Source organism: Protopterus annectens, chromosome 1.part0, assembly GCF_019279795.1.
Source record: "Protopterus annectens isolate FY-2018-M chromosome 1.part0, PAN1.0, whole genome shotgun sequence".
Classification (NCBI taxonomy): domain Eukaryota; kingdom Metazoa; phylum Chordata; order Ceratodontiformes; family Protopteridae; genus Protopterus; species Protopterus annectens.
Window position 1 is genome coordinate 780,836,157 of NC_056725.1, and position 26,671 is coordinate 780,862,827.

Consider the following 26,671-nt stretch of genomic DNA (forward strand, 5'->3'; position numbering starts at 1 on the left):
GAAAACCACAAAAGGGCGTCAGAATGATGACTGCAGCACTCATAACAAAACCCAATGCCATAAAGTAAAAAACTCAATGCACAGTAATCACTCCACCACCGCCTAAAATATCCAGCAATGAAATTAATAACGCTCATCAGAAAATGTATTTACTTTTGGAAGAATTGCTATTGGAAGGTAGAACTAATCTGGATATTTATACATTTCTTACAATTAAAAATCCAGTTATTCCTTCCTTCTTTAGAATTCTGAAAATTCATAAGGGTACTGATGATTTAAAGTACAGATCCATTGTTGCAGCACATGGGTCAAAGACATGCCCATTAGCTGCCTTTACTGATAAGAAATTGAAGCCTCTATTTAAAGGCATATTACATTTATTGAAAGATTCATGGGACTTCCTGGGTAGATTTTTTCCCCGCACTTTGGTTGGAAGACATTAAGTTTCTTACTATTGATGTTATAGATATATTTACATGTATTCAAAGAGAAGAAGGAATGTTTTTTTTATGATAGTCTCAATAATTGTAGTTTTCTTTCGGTGCGGATATACTATCTACTTAAGGACCTTATGACTATAGTGCTAGATAATAATTAGATTTTTTTTTTTTTTTGAGAGAAAATATTTTAGGCATGTCAAGGGAATTCCAATTGGTCAGTAATTTGTGAAGAAATCTGGGTAGAATAACTGGTGTTATTGTTCCGATTTAAAGCTTATTGGCCCAATTGAATGTTGTTGTTGAAAGCATGGTTGCCGAATAAGTCCCCAGTTATGCCAACTTAGTTCTTCTAGCCTAGGAGAAAGCCAATATCTTTAATTTAGTATATTTCAAGCATTGTAAGCTATCAATCAGATATATTTATGATATTTTATTTTATGGTCAAATCCAGATTCATTGATGGAGGATTTTGTCAAATATCTAAATGGCATTACAACATTTTTGAAATTTACATGGCAACATAATGAATGTGGTATTAATTAGTTGGATATAATAATTAGTTAAAAAAATAAAGGATTTGCATCTAGGATTTATTGCAAACCAACTTTTAGCAATTCATACCTTCATTTTAATAGTTAGAAGTCTTGTAAGAGGCCAGTTAATACGTATAGCACATATGACTTCAATAAAGGATCATTTTATTCACAAATTTCAACATCTGGAGCAGATGTTTCCAGAAAGAGAGGCCAGTGGAATGCCAGTATGCACAGAAAGAGATATCAGTAACAGAAAAACAAAACATTATCTCTCATAGATTCATTGGTTTATAGGCAAGTACTAGGCTAGCTGCTCTGCGGGCTATTGTAAGCCTGTCAATTTCCCATTTTTGTGCTTGAATTACCCTATCTTTGTTATTAACGTCCATGATAATTCATTCCATGGCCTTGCAGATACGGCTGGTCATGCTAATAGGTCTATAGTTCCTAAGGTCCGTGGATGCACCCCCTTTGTACAAAGTGATGACAGTAGCTGTTTTCCATTCTGCTGGGATGAAGCCAGTGCTTAGCTGTGATTGAAAAGTGTGCCTAATAGTGATGCTAATTCCTGTTACAGCCCATGTAGAACACAACCCAGGATGTTGTCTAATCCCATAGAATCTGTATTTTATTTTATTTTTTATTTATTTTTATTTTACATTTGTTAACCGGGCTAGTCTAGCTGGAGAAAATTCCATTTTCAGTAGAGGCCCGGGGAGAAAAGCTCCACAAAAATTAGTACATAGAGACAAAAAATATTAGTATGCATGTTAATGAAACATTAATAACAAATTGAACAATTTAAGATTGTTACTACAAGTATTAATTTCTATCATACATATTTACAAGAAAATAAGAAGCTATATGTCTTAAGATTAAAGGTGCATGAATTAATTACTTCCTGTCACAGTTACAGACTAGGGAAAAGATGTTAAATTTTATACAGAAAGACAGAGATACATGAAGGTATGGATACAGGGAGAGTAGGTAAAGAAAAAGAGTGTAAAGAATAAGGGGAAAAGAATAAAATAAATAAAAGGGAGTTATATTATTAAAAGTATTAAGTTAGGACAGTAATAGGCAATGAAGCAAATTAGAAGACAGTGTGGGAGGAAGGGAAGAATGCCAAGTGGAGAAGTAGAGTCAGAGAAGAGGTAGTTATAAGTAAAGTTGAAGTATTGGGAATCAGGTTAATCAGGTTTGCTACAGGAGCAGAGCCAGTGATTTTGGAAGTGGAGTTTAATATTTTGTTTGAAGAGAGGCAGTGATGTAATCTTTGTTATGTCGCTAGGTAACGAATTCCATTTTGAACCTACAGAATTGGTAAAAAGGGAGTCACCAGCAGTGTTGTTTGATTTTATGGAACTAGCCAGTAACTTTGTAGATGAGCGGAGAGAGTTGAGATTATTATATGGGATTATGAGTTGAGAGAGTATAGGGGTGTTGTTTGGTTGGTACAGTATCTTGTGGGCAATGGTAAGTTGGTGGATTGCAAGATAGTTCTGATACTCTAGCCAGCCTAGTTGCTTCAAGTTAACACAGTGATGAGTTCTGAAGGTGTTACCTGTAGCGGGCAATGTTATTGTAGCAGATAGTTAGTTTGTTTAGGTTGTTCTTCTTGAGGTTGGTGAAGATAGGTGAGGCATAAAGAAGAGTAGAAATAAGATGGAAGTGAGCAATCCTAGTTCTGGTAGATGGAGTAAGGAACGGTCTGATTCGATATAAGGATCCTATTTTTCTGTTGACTTGTTTTATGGAGTTGTTTATGTGTTGGTTGAAAGAGAGATTATTATCAATGGTAATACCTAGCAATTTAGTGGTAGAGTCAGGTGAAATGACAGTGGCACTGTTGGAGTAGATAGAGAAGTTTAAGGGGGATGTCCTAGAAGTGGGTGTGAAAAGGAGCAGTTTAGTTTTTTTAGCATTTAATAAGAGGAATCGGCTGGAGAACCATGTTTCTATGGTATTGAAGACATTTTGAGTAAGAGAGATAAGCTCTGGGGTGGAGGATGCAGTGCAGATGAGTGTAGAATCATCAGCATATTGAATGCAGGTTGCTTGAGGGATTATAGTATGAAGATCATTAATGAAGAGAGAAAAGAGAAGTGGGCCAAGAATTGAGCCTTGTGGAACTCCGATAGAAACAGGCAAGAGTGATGAAATATGGTTGTCCCAAAGAACAGCTTGTTTTCTATTTGTAAGATAGGAATTAAACCATTTAATGGCTGGAATATCAAAAGATAGGGATTCAAGAGTATTAATTAATAAGGAGTGGTTGACCATGTCGAATGCTTTGGAGAGGTCAATGAAGAGGGCAGAAGAGAGTAGGTTATTATTACGGTTTTGATTAATAGTGTCTACAAAGGAAAGCAGGGCAGTAGTAGTACTATGATGTGGTCTAAAACCATGTTGAGAGTTTGCTATTATGTTGTGAAGAGAGAGATGTTGTACAAGTTGATGGTGTATACATTTCTCCATGATCTTGGCTAAAGGTGAGAGGAGAGCAATTGGTCTATAGTTAGAGTATTCTAAGGAGTTTCCACCTTTATGAAGTGGGATAATATGAGAGACTTTCCAGATATCTGGGATGTTTCCTTCTTTGATTGTCCTATTTATGAGGATAGATATAGGATAAGCGATAACCTTAGCAGCTTTTTGTAGAAAGAGTGAGGGGAGTTTGTCAGCAGAGGGGGTACAGGGTTTTAGTTTGTGCAGGAGTCTATATATGTAAGATGTGGAGACAGGTTGTAGAGAGAATTTAGAGGTAGAGTTTCTTAGGTTATTTGGTGGGTTTAAGTTGTTGGCATTTAGTTGTTTAGCTAGAGCTTGGATAGTTTCAGTGAAGAAAGAATTGAAAGCATCTGCAGTTTGCTGAGGGGTATTAGGGTCAGCATTAATAGGGGAAGGTGTTTTAGAAGTACCTGGGGAGAGAAGTCTATTGACAGAAGACCAGAAAAGTTTAGAATTATTGACATGGGTCTGTTGCAGTTCAAAGTAAAATTTCTTTTGTCAGATATTATTGACTTTTTTGTTAGATTTCTGAGCTGGCGGAAGTTTAGGAGATCTTGGTTATTTCTATGGGATCTCCATGAGGCCCAGACTTTATTTCTGGTGAGAATAAGTTTTTTGTTGTCATGGGAGAGCCAGGGGGCAGTATTAGATTTCATTCTAATGATGCGTTCAGGAGCATGTAAGTCAAGAATGGATAAAAGATTTTGTTGAAGTATAATATTGCATTTTCAAGAGGAAGTGTTTTTAAGGGATTCCAGTTGCATGCACTAAGTTCAGCCTGAAATAGATCGGGATTAAAATGTTTGATGGTGCGATTTTTCTTGTAGTGGGTGGGTTTACACAATCGGCTTTTTCCCTAATTATGAATGTTAAAGAGTGGTCACTGATATCATCTGGCAAGGTTCCTGATTTGTAGTTATCTTTACTTCTATTTATAAGTATCCAGTCTAAAATGCTTTCTCTATTACTATGTTTGTTTAGCCTAGTAGTAGAGGTGATGGTTTGGATGAAGCCGTGTAGGTTGATATGAGAAGAAGGATTTTCAGTATTAATGTTATTCCAGTCTATGTTCAGGTCACCTAGTATAACAGTTTCTTGGGATATGTAGTAGTTATCCAACTAAGATAATTTTCCAGGATTGGTATATTGTCACCAGGTGGGAGGTACATACAGATAATATAAAGGGATTTTTTGGAATTCAACTGGAGTTTTGTAATGATTGCTTCTAACTTGCTATCTTGGGATGGAGAGGCAGGAAGGGTAGTTATATTCAGATGATTTTTAAAAAGAATTGCAACTCCACCACCTTTGCGGTTTGGACGGTCGAGTCTGATTATATTGTAGCCTTGGGGAATGATCTCAGTGTCTTTGGTGGATGGTTTCAGCCATGTCTCTGTGAGGCAGAGAATATCAAATGAGTGTGTATGAAGGAGGGCATGCAGGTGGGGTATTTTGTTGTTTATGCTTTGGGTATTAAGATGTCCTATTAGGAAGCTATTATCAAGTTTGTGTATTGACACTAGGGGGGAAGGGAAAGTAGGTCCAGGGTTGGGGTGGATGTCCCCATCTTGGAGGGTAGGATTTCTAAGTTTGAATGTGAGCTTACATACTAGAAGGGAAAGTGTTTTATATTTGTTATCTGTAGGCAAGACATAGCTGAGGTGTTTAGGTCTATGGAATTTAGGTAGTAGGAAGTTGGGTGTAGAAGGGGTATATGGATATGAATGAGGTGGAGAGAACAATGTTCTAGTGTGTTTGTGTGTATAGAAAGATTGGTTGTAGAGTGATTCCTCATAGTAGGATAGGAGGTAAACTGAGCATAGGGTTGAAAAAAGTAGGATTGAGAGTAAAATCTGGGTTGGCATGTAAGGAGCCATGGTGAGAAGAGTAAAATATGTGAGAGATGGAAGAGAGGAAGTAAGAGAGATAAAGTAGAAGGTAGTATCCTAGACTTGTGTCAGAAAATAGAGTAAACAGATAAAGGATAAGAAAGAGGGGGTTGGAGTGAGATGGAGATGGTGTAAAATCTGAGGGTTTGTTGTAGTGGGAGGGGTAAGAGGAAATTAGAGGAAGTAAGGTGGGAGTATGTGGTAGTGGGAGGAAGTTAGAGTGGGAAAGAGCAGGATAGGAAGGTTAGGATAGGGGGTGTGTCTATGGAGCTATAAAGGTAGGACCCCTGGGGGTGTGTGGGAATTGGGGTAGGGAGGGGAGCGGAGCGGCTAGAAACCACAGAGGAGAGTAGGAGAGGAAACAATCAGGAAGATAGGTAAAAAAGTAAGTAGAAGTAGGTATGAAGAGGAGAGTACAATAGTACACAAAGCAGGCAGGTTTAGCAATATAGTGCAGAATAAGTGTAGAAAGGAGATAGATAGGCAAGAGGTAGATCAGAGAGCCCTAGTGTAAATTGGATAAGCAGAGAGGATAGCAGAGACAAAAGTGTGTAGGAAAAAGTATAGTGGGCAGAAGGGTGTAAGTGAGGATAATAGAGAATGTTTAGAGGGTAGAAGAGATGAAGACTCTAAGGACAGATGAGCTATGTAAGGTATCTCAAAAGCAGAAATGGCTAAGGTTAAGAAACAGAAAGGAGAAGCCAGTGGTATAAGGGAAAGAGAGAGGATAAAGTAAGTCAGCTGGGGGAGAGCTCAGCTAAATGGTAGGAGGCCTGAGAGTAAGGAGTCAGCCACAGCTGAGTTACCCCAGGTTAAGGAGAAATAAGAGCTAGGGAGAGGAACCAGTGAAAAAGTAGGGCAGGCAGGTTACAAGAAAATGGCAGCTAGGCTAGGAGGGGGAAACAGGGACCTTTGCAGGGGGGGGGGTGGCTGCTGTCGTATCAGACTCAGGAGACCCTGTTACCTAGCAAGTAAGAGTTAAGTCAAGCAGGCATACTTTGTTACCTAGCAAATAAGAGTAAAGTCTTTAGTTTAGTCTAGCAGACATACTTTGAGTACAATGTTCCTGGTTTGCTTCACAAATAGCTGTGTTCCTGGGTGAGATTCAGCGGGAGCTGGTAGGAGAGCTACTTTGCAGAAACAGGGAAAACCAGGGAAGAACTGGCAGGGCAGTAGCAGGTAGTCAGAGTAGAAGTAGAACTCAAAGCTAAAATATGGAGAGAGAAAGACAGGTAGTAAGAGTGCAATATTAAAACAATGTTACATAAAACATACTACTGTGGAGGCAAGAAAAAAGTGGTAAACCACAAAATATACATTAGATTACATTAGAACACATTCAGGAAAACCATAAGCAGCACAGATAAAATGCTTATAAAGTTTCTATGCTGTATGCAGTTTGTTGTAAAACAATAGCGTACATGTGCGGCCGGTGTATAGATATAGAATACAGGCAGATAATATGAGAAATGCAAAGCTAGATGGGTCACAGGCTAAGCGCCGCCAAGGACTGCCAGGGAGTGCCTAAATACTAGGAAAGGCAGCGGTGTAGCTAAGTAAGAGCGCAGGAAAGAGGAGGGCACTTAGCAGCTTCTGAAAAAAGATTAATTAGGTAGCTGGAGGACCAAGGAGACTAACTGTAATATACAGTTTTAAATGTTAATTAAGGAAGAAAGAAAAGTAATCCTTGAGATTGCTTAAAAGGAAGGAGATCACAGAACAAGCACGCTAAGCGCTGTGGAAGCTACTACGTATTTTACCTTTTATATTGCAGGTTCAAACGAACCGCTTGGTTTGGAATGGCCCACGTGCAATACGCTGACCAGGAGAGAGTAAGGAAGAAGATCACAGAACAAGCACGCTAAGCGCTGTGGAAGCAACTACGTACTTTACTTATATTGCAGGTTCAAACGAACCGCTTGGTTTGGAATGGCCCACGTGCAGTACGCTGACCAGGAGAGAGTAATGAAGAAGATTTACAATATAAGCACGCTAAGCGCTATGGAAGCTACTACATGCTTTACTCAGTGTGCTATTATAGTATAAAGAAAGAAGCAGGTTTGTTAAAGTAGGTTGAATTCGCGTGGTTAGAAGGGGCTCCAACTCGCTCTTTATACGCTATTATTGAACACAAACCACCAAACACAGAGTGCTTGTACCCAAATCTACTTTAACTAGTTTAAAGAGAAACCACTGCATCACGCTCTTTAAACTGTATCATAAGTCACATACCAAACACTAAGCAGTAATACTTGAATGCAGTTAAAAATGGAACCAATGCGACTAGACTATAGTGTTCTAGCGTGATAAAATAGGAACACCAAGGTGCGCTTAGTGCGCTACAAAAACGCAAGCACAGTACTATAACAGAGCATGTATGTCTAACGATAATGCGTAGACTCTACAGGCTTACTGATAAAAGCTACAACATAGCATCTGAAGATAAAATAACCTCGTATCCAAAGCAGACGGACCATGCAATTTCAACAGACTGTACCGCAGAGTATTCAGTTAATCTAGCAGCAGGTATACAGGGAACCCATTTAAAACTCTATAAGCAGTGGCAAACTATCTTTGTTGGTAACAGTGTAGACATTTCATTACATAGCGTTCATAGCATCAGATAAGATATATCACATTCCGTTACAGTACATAACGATGTTCGATATTAACAGTCAGGTGAAAGTGTTGAATTTATATTCCAAACTACTTACAGTAAGTACAGGTGCCCAAGTAGGGTAGGCAGCAACCAGGACTAGTCGAGCATGGAAAAGATGGCGTCAGCTCGCTAGTGGGTCTATTTCTAAGGTTTGGGAGGTAATTGTGGAAGTGGGAGGGGAGATAGCAGGTAGAGAGGTGACTGGAGACCTGTAAGAAGGCGGGGTTGAAAGACAGTAGTGGGAGGAGAAAGGGTTTGTGACGAGCCACGGGTGGTAGAAACCACAGAGGAGAGTAGGAGAGGAAACAATCAGGGAGATAGGTAAAAAAGTAAGTAGAAGTAGGTATGAAGAGGAGAGTACAATAGTACACAAAGCAGGCAGGTTTAGCAATATAGTGCAGAATAAGTGTAGAAAGGAGATAGATAGGCAAGAGGTAGATCAGAGAGCCCTAGTGTAAATTGCATAAGCAGAGAGGATAGCAGAGACAAAAGTGTGTAGGAGAAAAGTATAGTGGGCAGAAGGGTGTAAGTGAGGATAATAGAGAATGTTTAGAGGGTAGAAGAGATGAAGACTCTAAGGACAGATGAGCTATGTAAGGTATCTCAAAAGCAGAAATGGCTAAGGTTAAGAAACAGAAAGGAGAAGCCAGTGGTATAAGGGAAAGAGAGAGGATAAAGTAAGTCAGCTGGGGGAGAGCTCAGCTAAATGGTAGGAGGCCTGAGAGTAAGGAGTCAGCCACAGCTGAGTTACCCCAGGTTAAGGAGAAATAAGAGCTAGGGGAGAGGAACCAGTGAAAAAAGTAGGGCAGGCAGGTTACAAGAAAATGGCAGCTAGGCTAGGAGGGGGAAACAGGGACCTTTGCAGGGGGGGGGTGGCTGCTGTCCGTTCAGACTCAGGAGACCCTGTTACCTAGCAAGTAAGAGTTAAGTCAAGCAGGCATACTTTGTTACCTAGCAAATAAGAGTAAAGTCTTTAGTTTAGTCTAGCAGACATATTTGAGTACAATGTTCCTGGTTTGCTTCACAAATAGCTGTGTTCCTGGGTGAGATTCAGCGGGAGCTGGTAGGAGAGCTACTTTGCAGAAACAGGGAAAACCAGGGAAGAACTGGCAGGGCAGTAGCAGGTAGTCAGAGTAGAAGTAGAACTCAAAGCTAAAATATGGAGAGAGAAAGACAGGTAGTAAGAGTGCAATATTAAAACAATGTTACATAAAACATACTACTGTGGAGGCAAGAAAAAAGTGGTAAACCACAAAATATACATTAGATTATATTAGAACACATTCAGGAAAACCATAAGCAGCACAGATAAAATGCTTATAAAGTTTCTATGCTGTATGCAGTTTGTTGTAAAACAATAGCGTACATGTGCGGCCGGTGTATAGATATAGAATACAGGCAGATAATATGAGAAATGCAAAGCTAGATGGGTCACAGGCTAAGCGCCGCCAAGGACTGCCAGGGAGTGCCTAAATACTAGGAAAGGCAGCGGTGTAGCTAAGTAAGAGCGCAGGAAAGAGGAGGGCACTTAGCAGCTTCTGAAAAAAGATTAATTAGGTAGCTGGAGGACCGAGGAGACTAACTATAATATACAGTTTTAAATGTTAATTAAGGAAGAAACAAAAGTAATCCTTGAGATTGCTTAAAAGGAAGGAGATCACAGAACAAGCTGTGGAAGCAAGCTAATATTTTATTTTTTTTTTATTGCAGGTTCAAACAAACCGCTTTTATTTGGAATGGGCCCACGCAAAACGCTGACCAGGAGAGAGTAAGGAAGAAGATCACAGAACAAGCACGCTAAGCTGTGGAAGCAACTACGATTTTACTTTTATATTGCAGGTTCAAACGAACCGCTTATTTGGAATGGCCCACGTGCAATACGCTGACCAGGAGAGAGTAAGGAAGAAGATCACAGAACAAGCACGCTAAGCTGTGGAAGCAACTACGCATTTACTTCTTATATTGCAGGTTCAAACGAACCGCTTGGTTTGAATGGCCCACGTGCAGCTGACCAGGAGAGAGTAATGAAGAAGATTTACAATATAAGCACGCTAAGCGCTATGGAAGCTACTACGTGCTTTACTCAGTGTGCTATTATAGTATAAAGAAAGAAGCAGGTTTGTTAAAGTAGGTTGAATTGTTAGAAGGGGCTCCAACTCGCTCTTTATACGCTATTATTGAACACAAACCACCAAACACAGAGTGCTTGTACCCAAATCTACTTTAACTAGTTTAAAGAGAAACCACTGCATCACGCTCTTTAAACTGTATCATAAGTCACATACCAAACACTAAGCAATAATACTTGAATGCAGTTAAAAATGGAACCAATGCGACTAGACTATAGTGTTCTAGCGTGATAAAATAGGAACACCAAGGTGCGCTTAGTGCGCTACAAAAACACAAGCACAGTACTATAACAGAGCATGTATGTCTAACGATAATGCGTAGACTCTACAGGCTTACTGATAAAAGCTACAACATAGCATCTGAAGATAAAATAACCTCGTATCCAAAGCAGACGGACCATGCAATTTCAACAGACTGTACCGCAGAGTATTCAGTTAATCTAGCAGCAGGTATACAGGGAACCCATTTAAAACTCTATAAGCAGTGGCAAACTATCTTTGTTGGTAACAGTGTAGACATTTCATTACATAGCGTTCATAACATCAGATAAGAGATATCACATTCCGTTACAGTACATAACGATGTTCGATATTAACAGTCAGGTGAAAGTGTTGAATTTATATTCCAAACTACTTACAGTAAGTACAGGTGCCCAAGTAGGGTAGGCAGCAACCAGGACTAGACGAGCATGGAAAAGATGGCGTCAGCTCGCTAGTGGGTCTATTTCTAAGGTTTGGGAGGTAATTGTGGAAGTGGGAGGGGAGATAGCAGGTAGAGAGGTGACTGGAGACCTGTAAGAAGGTGGGGTTGAAAGACAGTAGTGGGAGGAGAAAGGGTTTGTGACGAGCCACGGGTGGTAGAAACCACAGAGGAGAGTAGGAGAGGAAACAATCAGGAAGATAGGTAAAAAAGTAAGTAGAAGAATGATGAAGAGGAGAGTACAATAGTACACAAAGCAGGCAGGTTTAGCAATATAGTGCAGAATAAGTGTAGAAAGGAGATAGATAGGCAAGAGGTAGATCAGAGAGCCCTAGTGTAAATTGGATAAGCAGAGAGGATAGCAGAGACAAAAGTGTGTAGGAGAAAAGTATAGTGGGCAGAAGGGTGTAAGTGAGGATAATAGAGAATGTTTAGAGGGTGGAAGAGATGAAGACTCTAAGGACAGATGAGCTATGTAAGGTATCTCAAAAGCAGAAATGGCTAAGGTTAAGAAACAGAAAGGAGAAGCCAGTGGTATAAGGGAAAGAGAGAGGATAAAGTAAGTCAGCTGGGGGAGAGCTCAGCTAAATGGTAGGAGGCCTGAGAGTAAGGAGTCAGCCACAGCTGAGTTACCCCAGGTTAAGGAGAAATAAGAGCTAGGGAGAGGAACCAGTGAAAAGTAAGGCAGGCAGGTTACAAGAAAATGCCAGCTAGGCTAGGAGGGGTAAACAGGGACCTTTGCAGGGGGTGGCTGCTCGTATCAGACTCAGGAGACCCTGTTACCTAGCAAGTAAGAGTTAAGTCAAGCAGGCATACTTTGTTACCTAGCAAATAAGAGTAAAGTCTTTAGTTTAGTCTAGCAGACATACTTTGAGTACAATGTTCCTGGTTTGCTTCACAAATAGCTGTGTTCCTGGGTGAGATTCAGCGGGAGCTGGTAGGAGAGCTACTTTGCAGAAACAGGGAAAACCAGGGAAGAACTGGCAGGGCAGTAGCAGGTAGTCAGAGTAGAAGTAGAACTCAAAGTCTGAGTACAATGTTCCTGGTTTGCTTCACAAATAGCTGTGTTCCTGGGTGAGATTCAGCGGGAGCTGGTAGGAGAGATACTTTGCAGAAACAGGGAAAACCAGGGAAGAACTGGCAGGGCAGTAGCAGGTAGTCAGAGTAGAAGTAGAACTCAAAGTTTGAGTACAATGTTCTTGGTTTGCTTCACAAATAGCTGTGTTCCTGGGTGAGATTCAGCGGAAGCTGGTAGGAGAGCTACTTTGCAGAAACAGGGAAAACCAGGGAAGAACTGGCAGGGCAGTAGCATGTAGTCAGAGTAGAAGTAGAACTCAAAGTTTGAGTACAATGTTCCTGGTTTGCTTCACAAATAGCTGTGTTCCTGGGTGAGATTCAGCGGGAGCTGGTAGGAGAGCTACTTTGCAGAAACAGGGAAAACCATATAGGCATTGAAGAGGGCATTTAAGACCTTCTCCTCAGAGATACTAGGTGGTTGATAGGTGTTAGGGATGCTTTGGGGTACATGTGGTGGGGACAGGGGAGTGAAGTTTTCACTGAACCTGTCAACCAGGAGGTTTGCTATATCCACAGGTTTTTTATATATAGTACCAGTAACTATGAGTTCAGCTCAAATCTGGGCTTTACCTTTGAGGTTATGGATGTAACTAAAGAATGCCTTATGGTTATCCTTAGTTAGGGAAACTAATTTGGATTTGTAGTTAGTTTGGAGGACTTAACTAGGAGTCTTATTTGCTTGTTAAAGTTGAGGAGTGAGTGTTTTCAGTTTTGACACAGTTCCTTCCAACTCTTTGACAGCAATTCCTTTCTCCTGTTGCATAGCCTGTTAATGGCAGTTGTCTACCAGGCAGGTTTGTTTTTCTTTAAAGATCTTGCTTTGGTTCTATCATGTACAGCAGAGTCAATACAATTGTACAGGTGCTCATATAAAGCATGTCTGTATAACTCAGCAGAGGTGGCTATTCCATCAGTGGGGGAGGGGTTATGATGTTATTTATATGCTGTCATGTAAGAAGTTGCAATTGGCCTTGGAGACAGTTTTTAGTCGAGTTGTTGCTGGGGGGTATCTTGTGTTATAGTTACTTCTATGGTCACATAGTTGGGTGACTTTAATTACTGGTGCTCACCAATGTGGGGGACCGCTGCACTACCCCCAGTGTGTCAGTGTGTGGCCATCCCTGGTAAGATCTGACCACATATCAGTCTTGCTAGAAGTAAAACCAAAGCATTTTACCCCTGCTCCTCAACAGCAAGCTCCTGATTGGCAGGCATTTTCACAAAGCCTTTTCAATGATTTCATGGCTCTGTACCACCCCTCCTCTTCTACAGTTGCTCTGCAGGCTTTCTTCCCTTCCTCAGCCTTAAGAGGGTTACTGAAGATACCTCTTCTGATAAAGAGAAATCCTCTGGTGATGAGTTCTTAGCATACTCCAGCCAAATTGCTTCCCCTCTGGAGTATGCTTCCCCAGAAGAGGAATCTAATGGTACAGATTCCCCTGAGGAGGGCATTTCCTTTAGGGAGATTATATTAAAAATGAAAGAATTTTTCAAGTGGGACTCCTCCCAAGTCTCAGACATACAGAAGAGGAAGTATGACCTCTTGCAAATGGATTATCCATCACCCTCTGCTATTCCCCCAGTCTTGCCTGCTTTCCTGGATGCCTTTACTGCTGCTTCAACGTGTCCAGACCCCCACCCCCAGCTACCAGGCACCCATACACATTTTACAAGTTGCCTGAAGACTCCAAATTCCTGTTTAAGGCCCCTTCTGCAGATACAGCTACCATTTCTGTTTCAGCTGAGAAGGCCTTCAAATTGTTACCTTCCACTTTCTAACTACCCTCAGATAAAGACAGCAAGGTCATGGAGAGGCTAGGGAAAAAGGTTTACACCTCTGCCACTCTGGCCTTTCGGGCAATCAATTACCAGACCCATATGGTCAAATATTCCTTAGCTTTCCTCTCAGATGCAGGGAAACTCCTAGACTCCCCTGCCAAGGCTAAAGTGGCAGTTATCCTTAATTCCTCTGCACAGGTGACTCGGCACTCTAAGTGCAGTTACGATGCAGCAGATACCCTAGCCAGGGCGGCTACCTCTGGTTTAGTTCTTAAGAGATATTCTTGGCTTAGGTTACAACCTTTACTAGATGACTTCAAGGCCAAATTGATGGATGCTCCCTTGGATAATAAAGCACTTTTTGGTAGCTCAGCTGCAGAGTTCTTCAAATCTTACAGGAAAAAAGAAAGGAGCTTTAGGACCTCAAGCATATCCTTGTGTCACCTCTTCCAAGGTTCCAAAGGAAGTAACCTGCAAAGTCAGCTTTTGTAAGGAAATCTGTCTTATCTACTTCCTCTAAATCTAAGAGAGGCCCTAGAAAATAGGCATCATCCACCTCTAAATCTGCATCATCCACTCCAGTCTCTAAACAGCCCTTTCAGTCTCTCTCTAAACCAGGTAGCCTGTGACTGTCTGCATGCAGGGCCATCCACTCCCCTGTCCCTTTGTCTATCCCAATCTGTTGTTGCTTGGAATTGGATCACCCAGGAGTCTTGGGTCCTGTCTATCATCCAGACAGGATATTTCATGGTGTGGGAAAATTACCCCTCCTTCAGATGCATCCCACAGTCACCAAAAGGCATGTGTTTCTTCCTTCAGGTCATCTCAGACCTTCTTATCCAGGGAACAATCTGAGAGGTCCCCTCATCTCAACAAAGGAAAGGGTTTAACTCCAGGATGTTTTTAGTCCCCAGGAAGGATGGCCCCTGGAGACCCATCCTGGACCATTCCCACCTGAACAGCTTCCTGAAAGTTACCTCCTGTCGGATGCTGTCCCTGCCATCTCTTTGGGTTCCTATTGTGTTATCGCAGACACACTTTGTCGAATGCATCTTGACTGAACTTAAAATAGTGAAGTGGCTTTTCCCTTGGAAAAAAATTGCTGTTCTGAGGTTTCGACGTTGTAAGCTTTCGCTTACATGGGGTTGATTAATTATCGTTCACTTTTGTAAACGTGCGATAATATAATATAGACCCATCTCTTCTACCTCTGATTCTCCCTCAAGCATTCATGGTTTCCTTAGATATCAAAGATGCTTGTCTTCCCATCCCCATTCGCCCTTTGTTCAGGAATTTTTTGCATTTTTCTGTTGCTTCATTTCATTTTCAGTTCTTTCCTTTGCCTTTTTGTCTATCTAAGGCACGAAAGGTCTTCACAAAATGCTTGGCTCATGTCATAGCATTTTGCAGACTGCAGGGAATTCAAATCTTCCCTTATCTAGACAACCTCCTAATCCAATCTCAGTCCTCAGATGGACTTCAGAAAGATCTCACCTCACTATCTCTCTTCTGGAGAGCCTGGGCTTCTCCATCAACTATTAAAAGTCCTCCCTGACCCCCTCACAAGATCACATTTTCCTGGGGTGCAGGAGCCAAAAAAACAAAATGTTGGCTTCACTGCCTTCTGAAAAGATTCTTTTCCTGAATTCTTATTTCCAGAGCATTTTACCCCTTCAATCCCTGTCTGCCAGAGGCTTCCTGTGCATCTTGGAGTTCATGGCATCCACAATACCAATGCTCCATTGGGCCAAGTTGCACATGAGAAAGATTCAATGGTTCCTAAAGACAGCCCGGATGCAGCACTCCCACTTCTTAGAGTTCATGATTTCTCTCCTTCCATGTATAAGAAGGAAGCTGGATTGGTGGATCCAGCATATGACCAAAAATCCTGGTCTCCCCTCCAGCCACCCCTCCCCTCTCAAGATCTGTATACAGACACCTCAGACACAGGATGGGGTGCCACCCTGCATTCCTAGAAGGTGAGGGATACTTGGACCCCCAAACAAACAAAGGAGCATATCTGTCAAAGAAATTAGTCTTCCACAGAGGTAGGATTTCTTTACATACCAATCCTTTGTTTATGCCCAATGTGGTCATTGAATTATCCCTTAATCAATCTATTAACTACCTACCTTTTTCTCTTCCCCTCAGTCATCCAGTGAGAGGATTCTACACACCTTGGATGTGCACAGGCAATTCAGATACTACTTTGATAAAACAAAAATGATCCGTAAATGTGAATGCCTGTTTGTGTTCTACCACCCAAGGCCTTAGGTAAACCAGTTTCCATGCAAACTGTCTCTTCCTGGATCTCACAGACTATCTTCTTCTGCTAGACAGCAAACAGTAAGAGCCTTTCTTCCCCAGTGAGAGCACACTCATCTAGGGTTGTAGCCTCCTCCGGGACTTTCTTCAAAGGCCTAGACACTTGTTCTATCCTGGAGGCAGCTACCTTGTCCTCTGTCCATACCTTCACCAAACATTATAAATTGGATGTCATCTCTAGGTCCAGCTTGGGATTTGCCAGAGCTATTCTACAAGGGTTTGTAGAAAAAGCCTCTGCTCCTCTGGGTCTATATCATGCTGTTGAATCGTGAAAATAGCGAATGGCTACAATATTGAAAACGCCATTCATTGAAATGTGTTTTGTGGGGTCGCGGTACAGTAGGGATTGAAATATTTGCACTTTCCTCACTGTAGTGTGATCTCGGAGTAAGTATATATAATTAATGGGGGGTGTGGGGGATGCAGCCCTAACAAAACACATTTCAATGAATGGCGTTTTCAATACTGTAGCCGTTCGCTATTTTCGCCATTCAACAGTGTGATATAGACACGCTCCTCCTCCACCCCCCTCTAATCCTACCCAAGCATGAGCTTTGGCATTCTACCTAATGTGATGAATACTGCAGCATATGAATAGAAGGACATAGAATAGGTGTACAAAATCTTACCATAATCGTGGATGTCCTTCTCTTCTATATGCTGCAGTACTGCACCCCCCCCCGCCTTCCCCCTGATACTTGCCTGTTCCTTCCTGGTAATGTGTTTTCACCTAGGCTCAGGCTGGTGCTTGGTGGCATTCATTTCTGAGGATGGTGCGTACTTACGTCTGCTTTATACCCAACTTCCATTTATGACTGACGTACCATGAATGTTATGTGGCATTGCACGTACCTCACAGTAGTATCTAAACTGTTATATGTGGGCCGGACATACGAGGCAGCCGTAGGTAGACTACCTAATGTGATGAATACTGCAGCATATAGAAGAGAAGGACATATATGGTTATGGTAAGATTTGCACAACTAAATCCAAGAAGAATTCCATTAGACTCCATTGGCTTGCCATCCTTTATACTTTGAAGCTCTTTTCATGACCATTTCTTTTATATAAGGAAACCTCCAGTTATCCAAGCCCTTCCATTCAATGGATAAGCCAGAACACTAATATTAATTTCTTTTGTGAATACTCAAAAAATTATTTTAGCTCCTTTGTTGACATGCAAGACATGATATTGCAAATTCCAACACTTTAACAATTAAACCAAATGTCACAATTACAGCTTTTAAAATGTCTACACATCCAACATAGTGGGGCTGCACCTCCAACCCGTGCTACTGATGCATACTAATGATTGTGGTACTCTAGAGTAGGGCAATACTATGAAATACCATAGTCTCACAAACAGTATATGCATTTCCCCTAACTGCAGATAAAGTTCCATAGTTCTGAAGACAACAGATATGGCCCTCAGACATACAGATGGCATCTCAACATTCCATCATTTTGGAACCTTAGTAATTATGCTATTTCATAACCCTTTTTAAAATGTATGCTATTTTTAAAGTTTATTTTTACCATTTCTTTATTTGAGTCTTCATGTCTCTAAAATGCTTTATCTCCCTTTTGCCTGATTCCTTTATCTCATTTTAGGCTTTTGCTTTTATCTCTTTCCTATTTCTCGTCTTTTGGTGACTTCATCCTTCTACATTTCTTTATATTCATCTTCATTTTTCTAAGCAAGGCAACACATTTTCATGCCTTTGCTTCATTTTTACCAAAAGAATATAGTAACATGCTATGTACAGTTTTTTCACATTTCTCTTCTGCCCTTTCTAGACCTCAAGCAAGCTTTCTTGAGATGTTCCCAAGAAACATAGCTTGAGTAGATGGTGCATCATGTTAATTACTCTACTAGGCCCGTGTATTGACAGACTGTCAACATTTATATTACTGGAACCTCTCCAGTGTAGCACTGACAGGTTGTAAGACTGTAATCCAAACTCCATTTTAAAAACGTACTATTTTCCCTGCTGGCTGTAACCACCATAAATGATTGCAGTCTGTAACTGCTGTAAATTTCCTACCATTTAGGTAGGGCTGATGTTTTTGAAGTGGTCATGCTGTCCTGAAACACTTTGTTTTCAAAGCTGCATGTGATTCTTCCCTTGGATGAACTCTGTAACTGCTGGATGTTCCTCATCCTTTAAAGATACCTGACTAAGTGCAGCCCCTAGACCATGATTTTATACAATCTAGCTGTACAGCAAATTTCTGTCAGTAGTGGCTAGCAGGAGGTCTTCTTAATCTCTCCTTGAGCTTTTGCAATGCCTGCTCACAAACTGGTGTCCAAATAAACTTTATTCATTCATTTATAGCCTTTTAGAAGTGGGTCTATTCTGCCATAATGAGAGACAGAATTCCAATAACACCCAGCAGTTCTAAAGAATACCCTAACCAGTGTTTTGGTAACATGTGTAGGCCAGGGCTGCTTCCAGTTTGCCAGACTGTAGTCAAATATTACTACCACTTACCTGATGACCAAGGTAAGACACAACCATTCTCACCTGGCATTTTTTGCCTTGATGGGCAACCCTTCTGTTTTACCCAGCTGATTAACTCCCTAACAAGTTGAGCAGGGAACTCCCTGGACTGACTTCAGACTGCAATATCATCTATATAAACAATCACATAGTGTTCAACTCCTGATAGAATGCGATCTGCCAATCTCTGGAAAATCATGGGCATTTGGTAAGGTTGTACAAGCCAAATGGGGTAACAAATGTTTACCTCTCCCTGACTGCAATATAAAAAGTACTTACCAGGTATCCTTAGTCAAGCCAACAGTAGTCAGTTAATTGGCCTCATCCAACTGCATAATGGATTTATATGACCTATGCATAATGTAGCCATTGAACTATGTGTGACTGTCTAGTTTCTATCTAATTTGATTGTAACACTACCACAGACTCCTAGGGAATGTTAGACTCCCAGATCTAACATTTAATGCAGTCCCTCCTGCATGATTTGCTTAACTCACTCTGACAGCCTGTATGGAGCACTCTCTTCAGGAGTCCACTCTCTGTACAATAACCCATTGTCCTAGTATACAGACTCCCCTTACCCTTGAGAATCAGGATCCGCACTTGGCTACCTCTCTCAAGTTCTACAAAGTGGGTTCTGAAAGCTGTGCCTTACTCAGCAATGTTTCTCTTCCAAAGAAAGCGTAATATCTGTTTACATCCATTGTGGGGATACACAGTCACCAATAACATTAGTACTGTTTAGCCCTTATATAACTCAGACATGGGCTGAACAAGGATGCATTCGGTCATTTACATTTTCCTCTGTCTGTAAGGGACCAAGATGCTAAACTAGGGATGAATTTGCAGTGACCTATCCATTCATGCAAATTACATTTAAACAGAGTAAGAAGAAGTACTTTGCTTTATATGGAATGGAAGATGTTTCCACAGACACAGTATTCTTTGTGATACATACCTTATCCCTCCAACATGTTCTATGTATTTACAAAAGTGATTGAGATCCCTTGAGTTGGTGTTTATGATACTACTGGATTTGCAAATGTGTATTATGTCTAACAGAATAGGAGCCATTGAAGCTTCAAAAGTGAGGCACAGGTCACCTGTCAGTGGTCTGTATGACAATGAGAAGAAGAACAAGGTTCTGAGAAGGTCTGCTTAGATTTTATGATTTAGACCTTTGATTTTTGAGTGAGAATGTGTTAAGGTCATTCCATTTGTGACAACTGTTTGGACAGGTACATACTGAAAGAGACATTGTACTCCAAAGATTGGCCCAATGAGTTCTGAATACAGTGGAAACATTGCATCCCTGGATCTAAAGGAAATATCTTTAGATATAAGATGTGTGATGAAACTGAACTTCCTCACAGTAGTGGATACATGTAGGAGTTCCATGTCATTATCTTGTCTAATGAGTCTGGAGAGAAACTGTTAAGTATATGGAGACACTGATGCCTTTTATACCTTTATCTAATGTGTCAGGCCTGAATGTGTGATATGCATAGAAACCCTGCACTGAAGGAGTGCTTCCAATAATTCTGAATTGCGTCTCTGTGATGATGCATATATCAGTGTTTTCCAGGATAAGACGTGCTTGTAGGGAGCAATGTTTTGTAAGGCTTCTAGTGTTGTGCAGCAATACCTTAATGCTATCTGGATTTTGTTTAGTTATGTTGGAAACATTATTTGTCTGACACAGGAGTGGACAACGATTTTTGTTAATATATAAAAGTATGGGGGTGAGAAGTGTAGGATATCTTGTCAAAGCAGTTGGCGCTCTCTACCCTCTCTCTCCAGGCTGATATATACTGTACCTCCTTTAAATGACACCAGAAGCCTTGTAAGTAGTGCATTGGTATTTTTCACAATAGAGTCACCTGTCAAATAATACTCCTTTCTTAATGCAGGCTTAGCAATAGTTTTGCCTTATGTAATATTCTTCTTAGCAATGATTTATTTTTCCTCCATCAGGATAGAATAATGGTCCATGTGATGGTTTAAAATAAATACTGTCTAAAGACGATTATTCACAGTATGAGTGCCACCTCCAACAGACCCCTCACTTGACTTTTATTCCCCTCCATGCCAGTGTGAACATTGGATTTCACATTTCTAACTTGGTTATACTGGAAATATCTAAACCGAAGATGTTGATATGGATCTAGTGGTTTCCACTGTATCTGTAATCTGTGGATGCCTGTATGCTCATGTGTCTGTCAGGTACATTTCTGATGTGTAGTTGGGACCTGCTGGCCAGACAGAGTTCATCCTTTTTGCCTGTCTTTTCAGTAATAGCCTCCCCATGTGCCAACCAGGTTGCCATACCCTCAAAGTACCAAGTGCTTTTTGTCATAAGGTATCCCACCATTTCATAAGTAGCATTTTTATATCCATTCACCCGCCTGTTACCTATAGTGAGATCACTGATAATGCCCTTTGCTTTTCCTCTGTGTTCCCAAAACTTTTTTTCCTATGAAATTTAAAAGTTAATTAGAATATTCACACAAACAGTTTTAACATTGATCTGATCTGGACAGTGAGTGTTACTTAACCTTAACTTAACCAAATGTACTGCTTTAACCTTGAACAAATGGGATATAAACGTTATCCAGTGATGTTGGCCTGTCTGTACTGATTACAAATGCACACATGTCTGAGTGCCCAAATAAAGCTATGAAATTACCCTTTCCTTACTCATGCATTCTTGTGCTGACATTACATTTTCTTGCCTCTCTCTGTCTCTCACTCTCTCCTTCTGTCTTTCTGGAGTTTCTGTCTCTCTCTTTTGGCTTCCTTTGCATCTCAATCTGTTGTATTCTTTCAGCTGCTTTAATATTTAAATATCTCATCTCTAACTCCAGCTTCCAATTCTGTAAATCATGCTAAGCTTTAAGATTATATGAGATGTAATAATTTGCTTTGCTGCTGCATGCTCTGAATGTGCAGTTCTCTACTTTGTAGTTTACACTGTCTAAAAATAACTGCTGTGCAGTGTTTACTTACCTGATGTATGTAAGGGTGTACATGTAGTTTAGAGACAAAACTGTTTTAAAAGCTATGCAAAATCTACACCACTGCCTGCAATTAATATCTGATAAAGATATAGATAGATAGATATAAGTGGATATACATAAGATACTCAGTCTTTACAGCATATGGCAAATGACCACTGTGGGTATTGACAAATACCAGTTGCATACAAATCAGCTTCACACTGTACAGCTGAAGAACAGAGTTATGAACATTAATTTCTCAGGAATTCACCCACCTCACTCTCATCCAAGTGCCTTTCAGTGCAGTGGTAACAACAGTGAGTATAAGGTGGCTAACTTTGCATTCAGATACACACAAACACACACACACACACACACACACACACACACACACACACACACACACACACACACACACACACACACACACACACACACACACACACACACACACACACACACACACACACACACACACACACACACACACACACACACACAGGCATGCACATACTCATGGGAATAATTAAGATTTTATGTGATACCTGTTTCTATTAACCATATCTTCATCAACAAAATTGTATTGGGTCTAAATATAGTTTTTTGCCCTGGGATCATCCAGTCTACATACTGCACTTCATTATTCATTACTTATAGAAAGTAGTTTTCTTCTCAGACTTGTCTATGAAATTTAATTTTCATTACACCGGTTCTGTGATGGAAAGTGTTTAAGTTAGAGCTGACTGTTTAGCAGCAGACAAGACAAAATGTTTTAAGCAAACATGAAGGTTGCATAGGGTGTACATTTTATAATTTAATGATTATTATACCACACAATTTCATCTCAGTATCATCAGTACAAATCATGACAGATTTGGTAGTATTTTATTTCTTGTATACTCATTAGACCACTGTCTTACAGAGTCAACTTTATACATACTATTCTGACGTCAAAATGATTAATAAACCATTTAAGTTGAGAAAGAAACATGTTGTATTAATGATTATTTAAATGTGATTATGAATTTAGGAGTATATATGCACTTTTTTCTTATTACTATTTTTGTCTATTTATTATGCAGTTTGCAAAACAAGAGTAGCCCATGGGGAAAGCTCTCACAAAGTAAGTTTGTTTTTCATTCTGCTTGCTTTCTTGGCCCTTTGTTTTTGGCTATTTTTTTTTATATTTCTCTTGCTTATAGATACTAAATGTCAATGTCCCCTTCTGCAATTGCAATAAAAGCTTATTCATATGTCTACGAATGCAGTCTGTACTGTTAGCAAATAACTAGCATCCATTATCCATTAATGTGTGCTTACAAGGTTTGCAGTACATGCAATATTTTTGGTTAAAACACTGTTTACTCACTTTCATTAGGATTTGCAAACTGGTACAATGTGTTGCATAGGAAATTCAGCAGTGTTAGCCTCTGGTGTCCTATAAATTTCTTGCAGTATTGTCATGGCTCATGAATCTAGCATCACTAGTATGTATTGGCAGCTGCCTTGGCAGCAATAGCTGTAAAGAACTATGCATTGCAAACACACTTATCAGGCTTGCACGTGTGATACAGGTACATGAACTGCCATCAAAGTTAGGTGACATACATCTACAGACAAGCTTTATATTCCAGAATTTGAGCTCTGGTGCCTTGAATGTGCAGTAACTGAAATATTTAGCCTGTCTAGGTGACCATTTAGATCCCTGAGGACTTTACTGTGATATGCTATGCTCAAGCAACTAATGCCCACTGTAGGTACATCAGGAATTTATGTTGTAAATTCAAATACCACAGCACTGAAGCCATGACATGTAAACCTAAGCCTGTGAAGCACATCCCCTTTAAACTCCAATCAAAACTAAAGAAAATACATAAAAACATGAAATAATACAAAAAAACAAAAATCAAACAAAAAATATGCCACCCAGCCTATAGCTTCCCCTGTGTATCCCATATTTATACTTATTTATATATTAACTTGATGGTTACACAACCATAGGAAAATCAGCAAGACTTCAAACTGTGCAATTTTGCTGACAGCACAGTTTGCTTTTAATGAACAAGACAAAATTGTGAGCCAACACAGAAGCACTTTGCGTCTATTGCTTTTCAAAAGCCAGACTTCAACCAAATAAATATTACAATTCAAGCTTCCAAGCAACTAAATCATGCCTTACAGCAGGAGCCATGTGCTGTAGTAATGGCTGCCTCCAGACTCCATAGAAGACCATATGTGGATAATGTAATACTTGACACATGAAGTGGCTGCAAACATTCCACGGCAATAGCACAATCACATCAAAATATTTCTAATACTATGTGTTATTTATTTTACATTTTGCTTGTAAATTTTTTTTTTTTTTTCTTTTTTTTGGCTCACTTTTGTATGTACTCTTTGCAAATTGTTTTCCCTTACTTTCTTGTAATATAGTAAATGTACTTCTTAAACTCTGGAGCTTAACTCCTTGGGCCTCTACTGAAAATGGACATGTATCCAGCTAGACTAGCCCGGTCAACAAATGTAAAATAAATAAATAAATAATTAAATAATCAGTTCTGGCTGACTATTCAGTGCTGATTCACACTCTCTTTTTGCACTGAGCAGATAATGTCTGATCATTAGTGTATGGATCTATGTGCATAAAATGTATTATTGTGTACTGTTTCTCTTTGCTTGTTTATTCTGATCACCTCTGTCTCTCTGAGTCTATATACATTGCAGTATTTTGCCAATAACTGAGCATTCAATCATATAAGTGTTTTTGCTAAGACCCTTATCCTATCGTCTATGCTATATTATACGATAAAACTATGTTTCATAAGGTCTCCCCGTGGCTGAGATTATTTCACTTACTTATTTAACCAGGCAATATTCTGTACCACAGGGATGATCTAGCAACATGGTTTGTTAACTGAAGGAATTAAGCCCAAGTCTATTAAACCTTTGCACTCTGAGGACCCACTCCACCATTGTCCTCCTTATCACCATAATCAGACCCCCCCCCATCATCTTAGGAACTCCATTTAGCCAGATACTGACCTCTTGTGATCTTCTCCAAAAATCCCTAGATATTTGACAGTTAATGGGTATGTTATGTACCATACAACAGCCAACATTTGTAGTACTATAATAACCACATTTTCATTCAACATTTTTATATAAAACAACAAATACAAAAATAGCAAAATAATGAAACATTAGGTAAAATGTCACTATTGATCTCAACAGTCTGTACAAGGAATACAATGGGGACCTTTGACATATTACATGCAACATCATTTACTGGCTAAAGAAATTATTTAAACCACAAATATAATATCAATATAACATTTGTAACTGACCATGGCAGGGCTAGCCACCTCATGGTGTGAACCTTGGCTCTAGATGATTGTCACTGTTGAAGTGACATCACAATCCCTGGAGCACAAATGGGAAAAAGGGGCTGTGAATGGATGGATAGACAGATTTGTAGCTGAGATAGGAAATCCAAGGTCTACCATGTGGGCATAGTAAGAGAAGTCAACCCACAAACTAATGAACAAAAATATCACACAGGCATTTGAAATTTAAATGCTCAGTGTGACAAACTAAGTGTAAATTATTCCACAACTGGGAGAACATATTAGAGGTGTACTAAAATGTTCATGAGAAAAGCATAGACTTTATAAAGAAGTGGCATAACTGAATTGAAATGTCTTCTCTTTCAGTCCAATATTACACCTCCAAATATTTCACCTATGAAAGAATTACAGTTGCTACAATACTATTTTCCATTTGAGTATATGGTAAATGGATACCTAGTAGAAAACTATACTATTCAAATGTGTCAAGAACTACCTTATGTTTTATGTTTTTTCAGCAGATATGACCAGATATGTTGAATCAAGTAGGCTGAACAGATTTGCATGACCAGCAAATATGAAAAACATCATCAGTGGGATTATTTTCCAAATATTGTACATTGGTGAATTAGTTTTGCCCATAACAACTAATTTGTGGAGAATTCAGTGAGATGTTATGTAGTACTTGCTGATGTATGAACTTCTACAAAGGCAGGACCTTATAAGTATTAAGCCAAATAATTTCCAGTTTAGAATAAGCATTACATTCTTTGAACAACAACAAAAAAAAATAGTCTGAAGAAAGGATGTACTAACTTACACAAAAAGGAGAGCTATTGCTTTTTCTTGAGATACTCCACACAGGAAGTTATCAATTTAAATGTATTGTTATCCATTCACAAATGAGGGAGATTTTATCTACTGTAATTCTTATTAAATTCACTAGTAGAATGGTGCCAGTACTAAGGATCTTTAAATGCAGCAAATCTACTGTACAGATTAAAAACACTACCTGGAAACCTACAGTGCATGCATTATATTTTATCACTGAAACATTTACAGACCTGAGTGATTCATTTTTTAATGGCAATATTTAAGTTAACTTTTATAGGTTGAAACAGCACGTATTTCTTGCATAATCCTAGTTTTTCATTACAGTTAGGACATCCACAACTAATAGTTTGATAAATGAAGGGAATTTGAAGAAAAGATTCGCAGTTTTCTCAATAAATGGTAGATATCTAGGTGAGGTACCAACATTCTTAATAACTTATATAACAAAAAATCCAAAGAGGTTTGTTATATGAACCCAAACGTATGTGTCCTAATTTTGGGGATTTTAAGATCAATATTTAGCTTGAGATTGAAAAGATTATTTAAAGTGTCCCTAGGATTCATATTATCCCATAAAGGTTTTAAATTACTTTATGCTTAGAGTTAAGGGTTTGTTCAAAATGCACGACATAGAGTTGTTACACAAATGGCCCTGGGAAAAGCATTTATGTTGGATATATATTTTATTTTATATTTTATTTTATGTTATTTATGAGATTACAATTGTGTTTTTCAAATCAGCCTTTGATTCTATCTAATACAAAATTAGATTCACTTGAATAAGCATTCACATATCAGATTAGTTTTTACCACAAAGATATTCAATTCATTAAATGAAATGTTGATGCTAGTTGCTAAAAAGAAGTTGATTATCTTATGCATGACAATAAAAGGAAAAGATTTGACTTGTCAAGAATCAAGTTATAGTTTGATGTTTTTTTGCATTCATCT

The 26,671-nt window shown here is 39.5% G+C and overlaps 1 protein-coding gene across 1 annotated transcript in view; it reads left to right on the plus strand.

The window, feature by feature from the left end:
• LOC122794524 (inositol-tetrakisphosphate 1-kinase-like) overlaps positions 1-26,671 on the plus strand; it is a 721,296-nt gene that overhangs the window by 431,622 nt on the left and 263,003 nt on the right. The window contains exon 6 of the mRNA XM_044062994.1: positions 22,625-22,665. Coding sequence (XP_043918929.1) covers positions 22,625-22,665 — 41 coding nt within the window. The remainder of the gene's footprint in view (positions 1-22,624; positions 22,666-26,671) is intronic.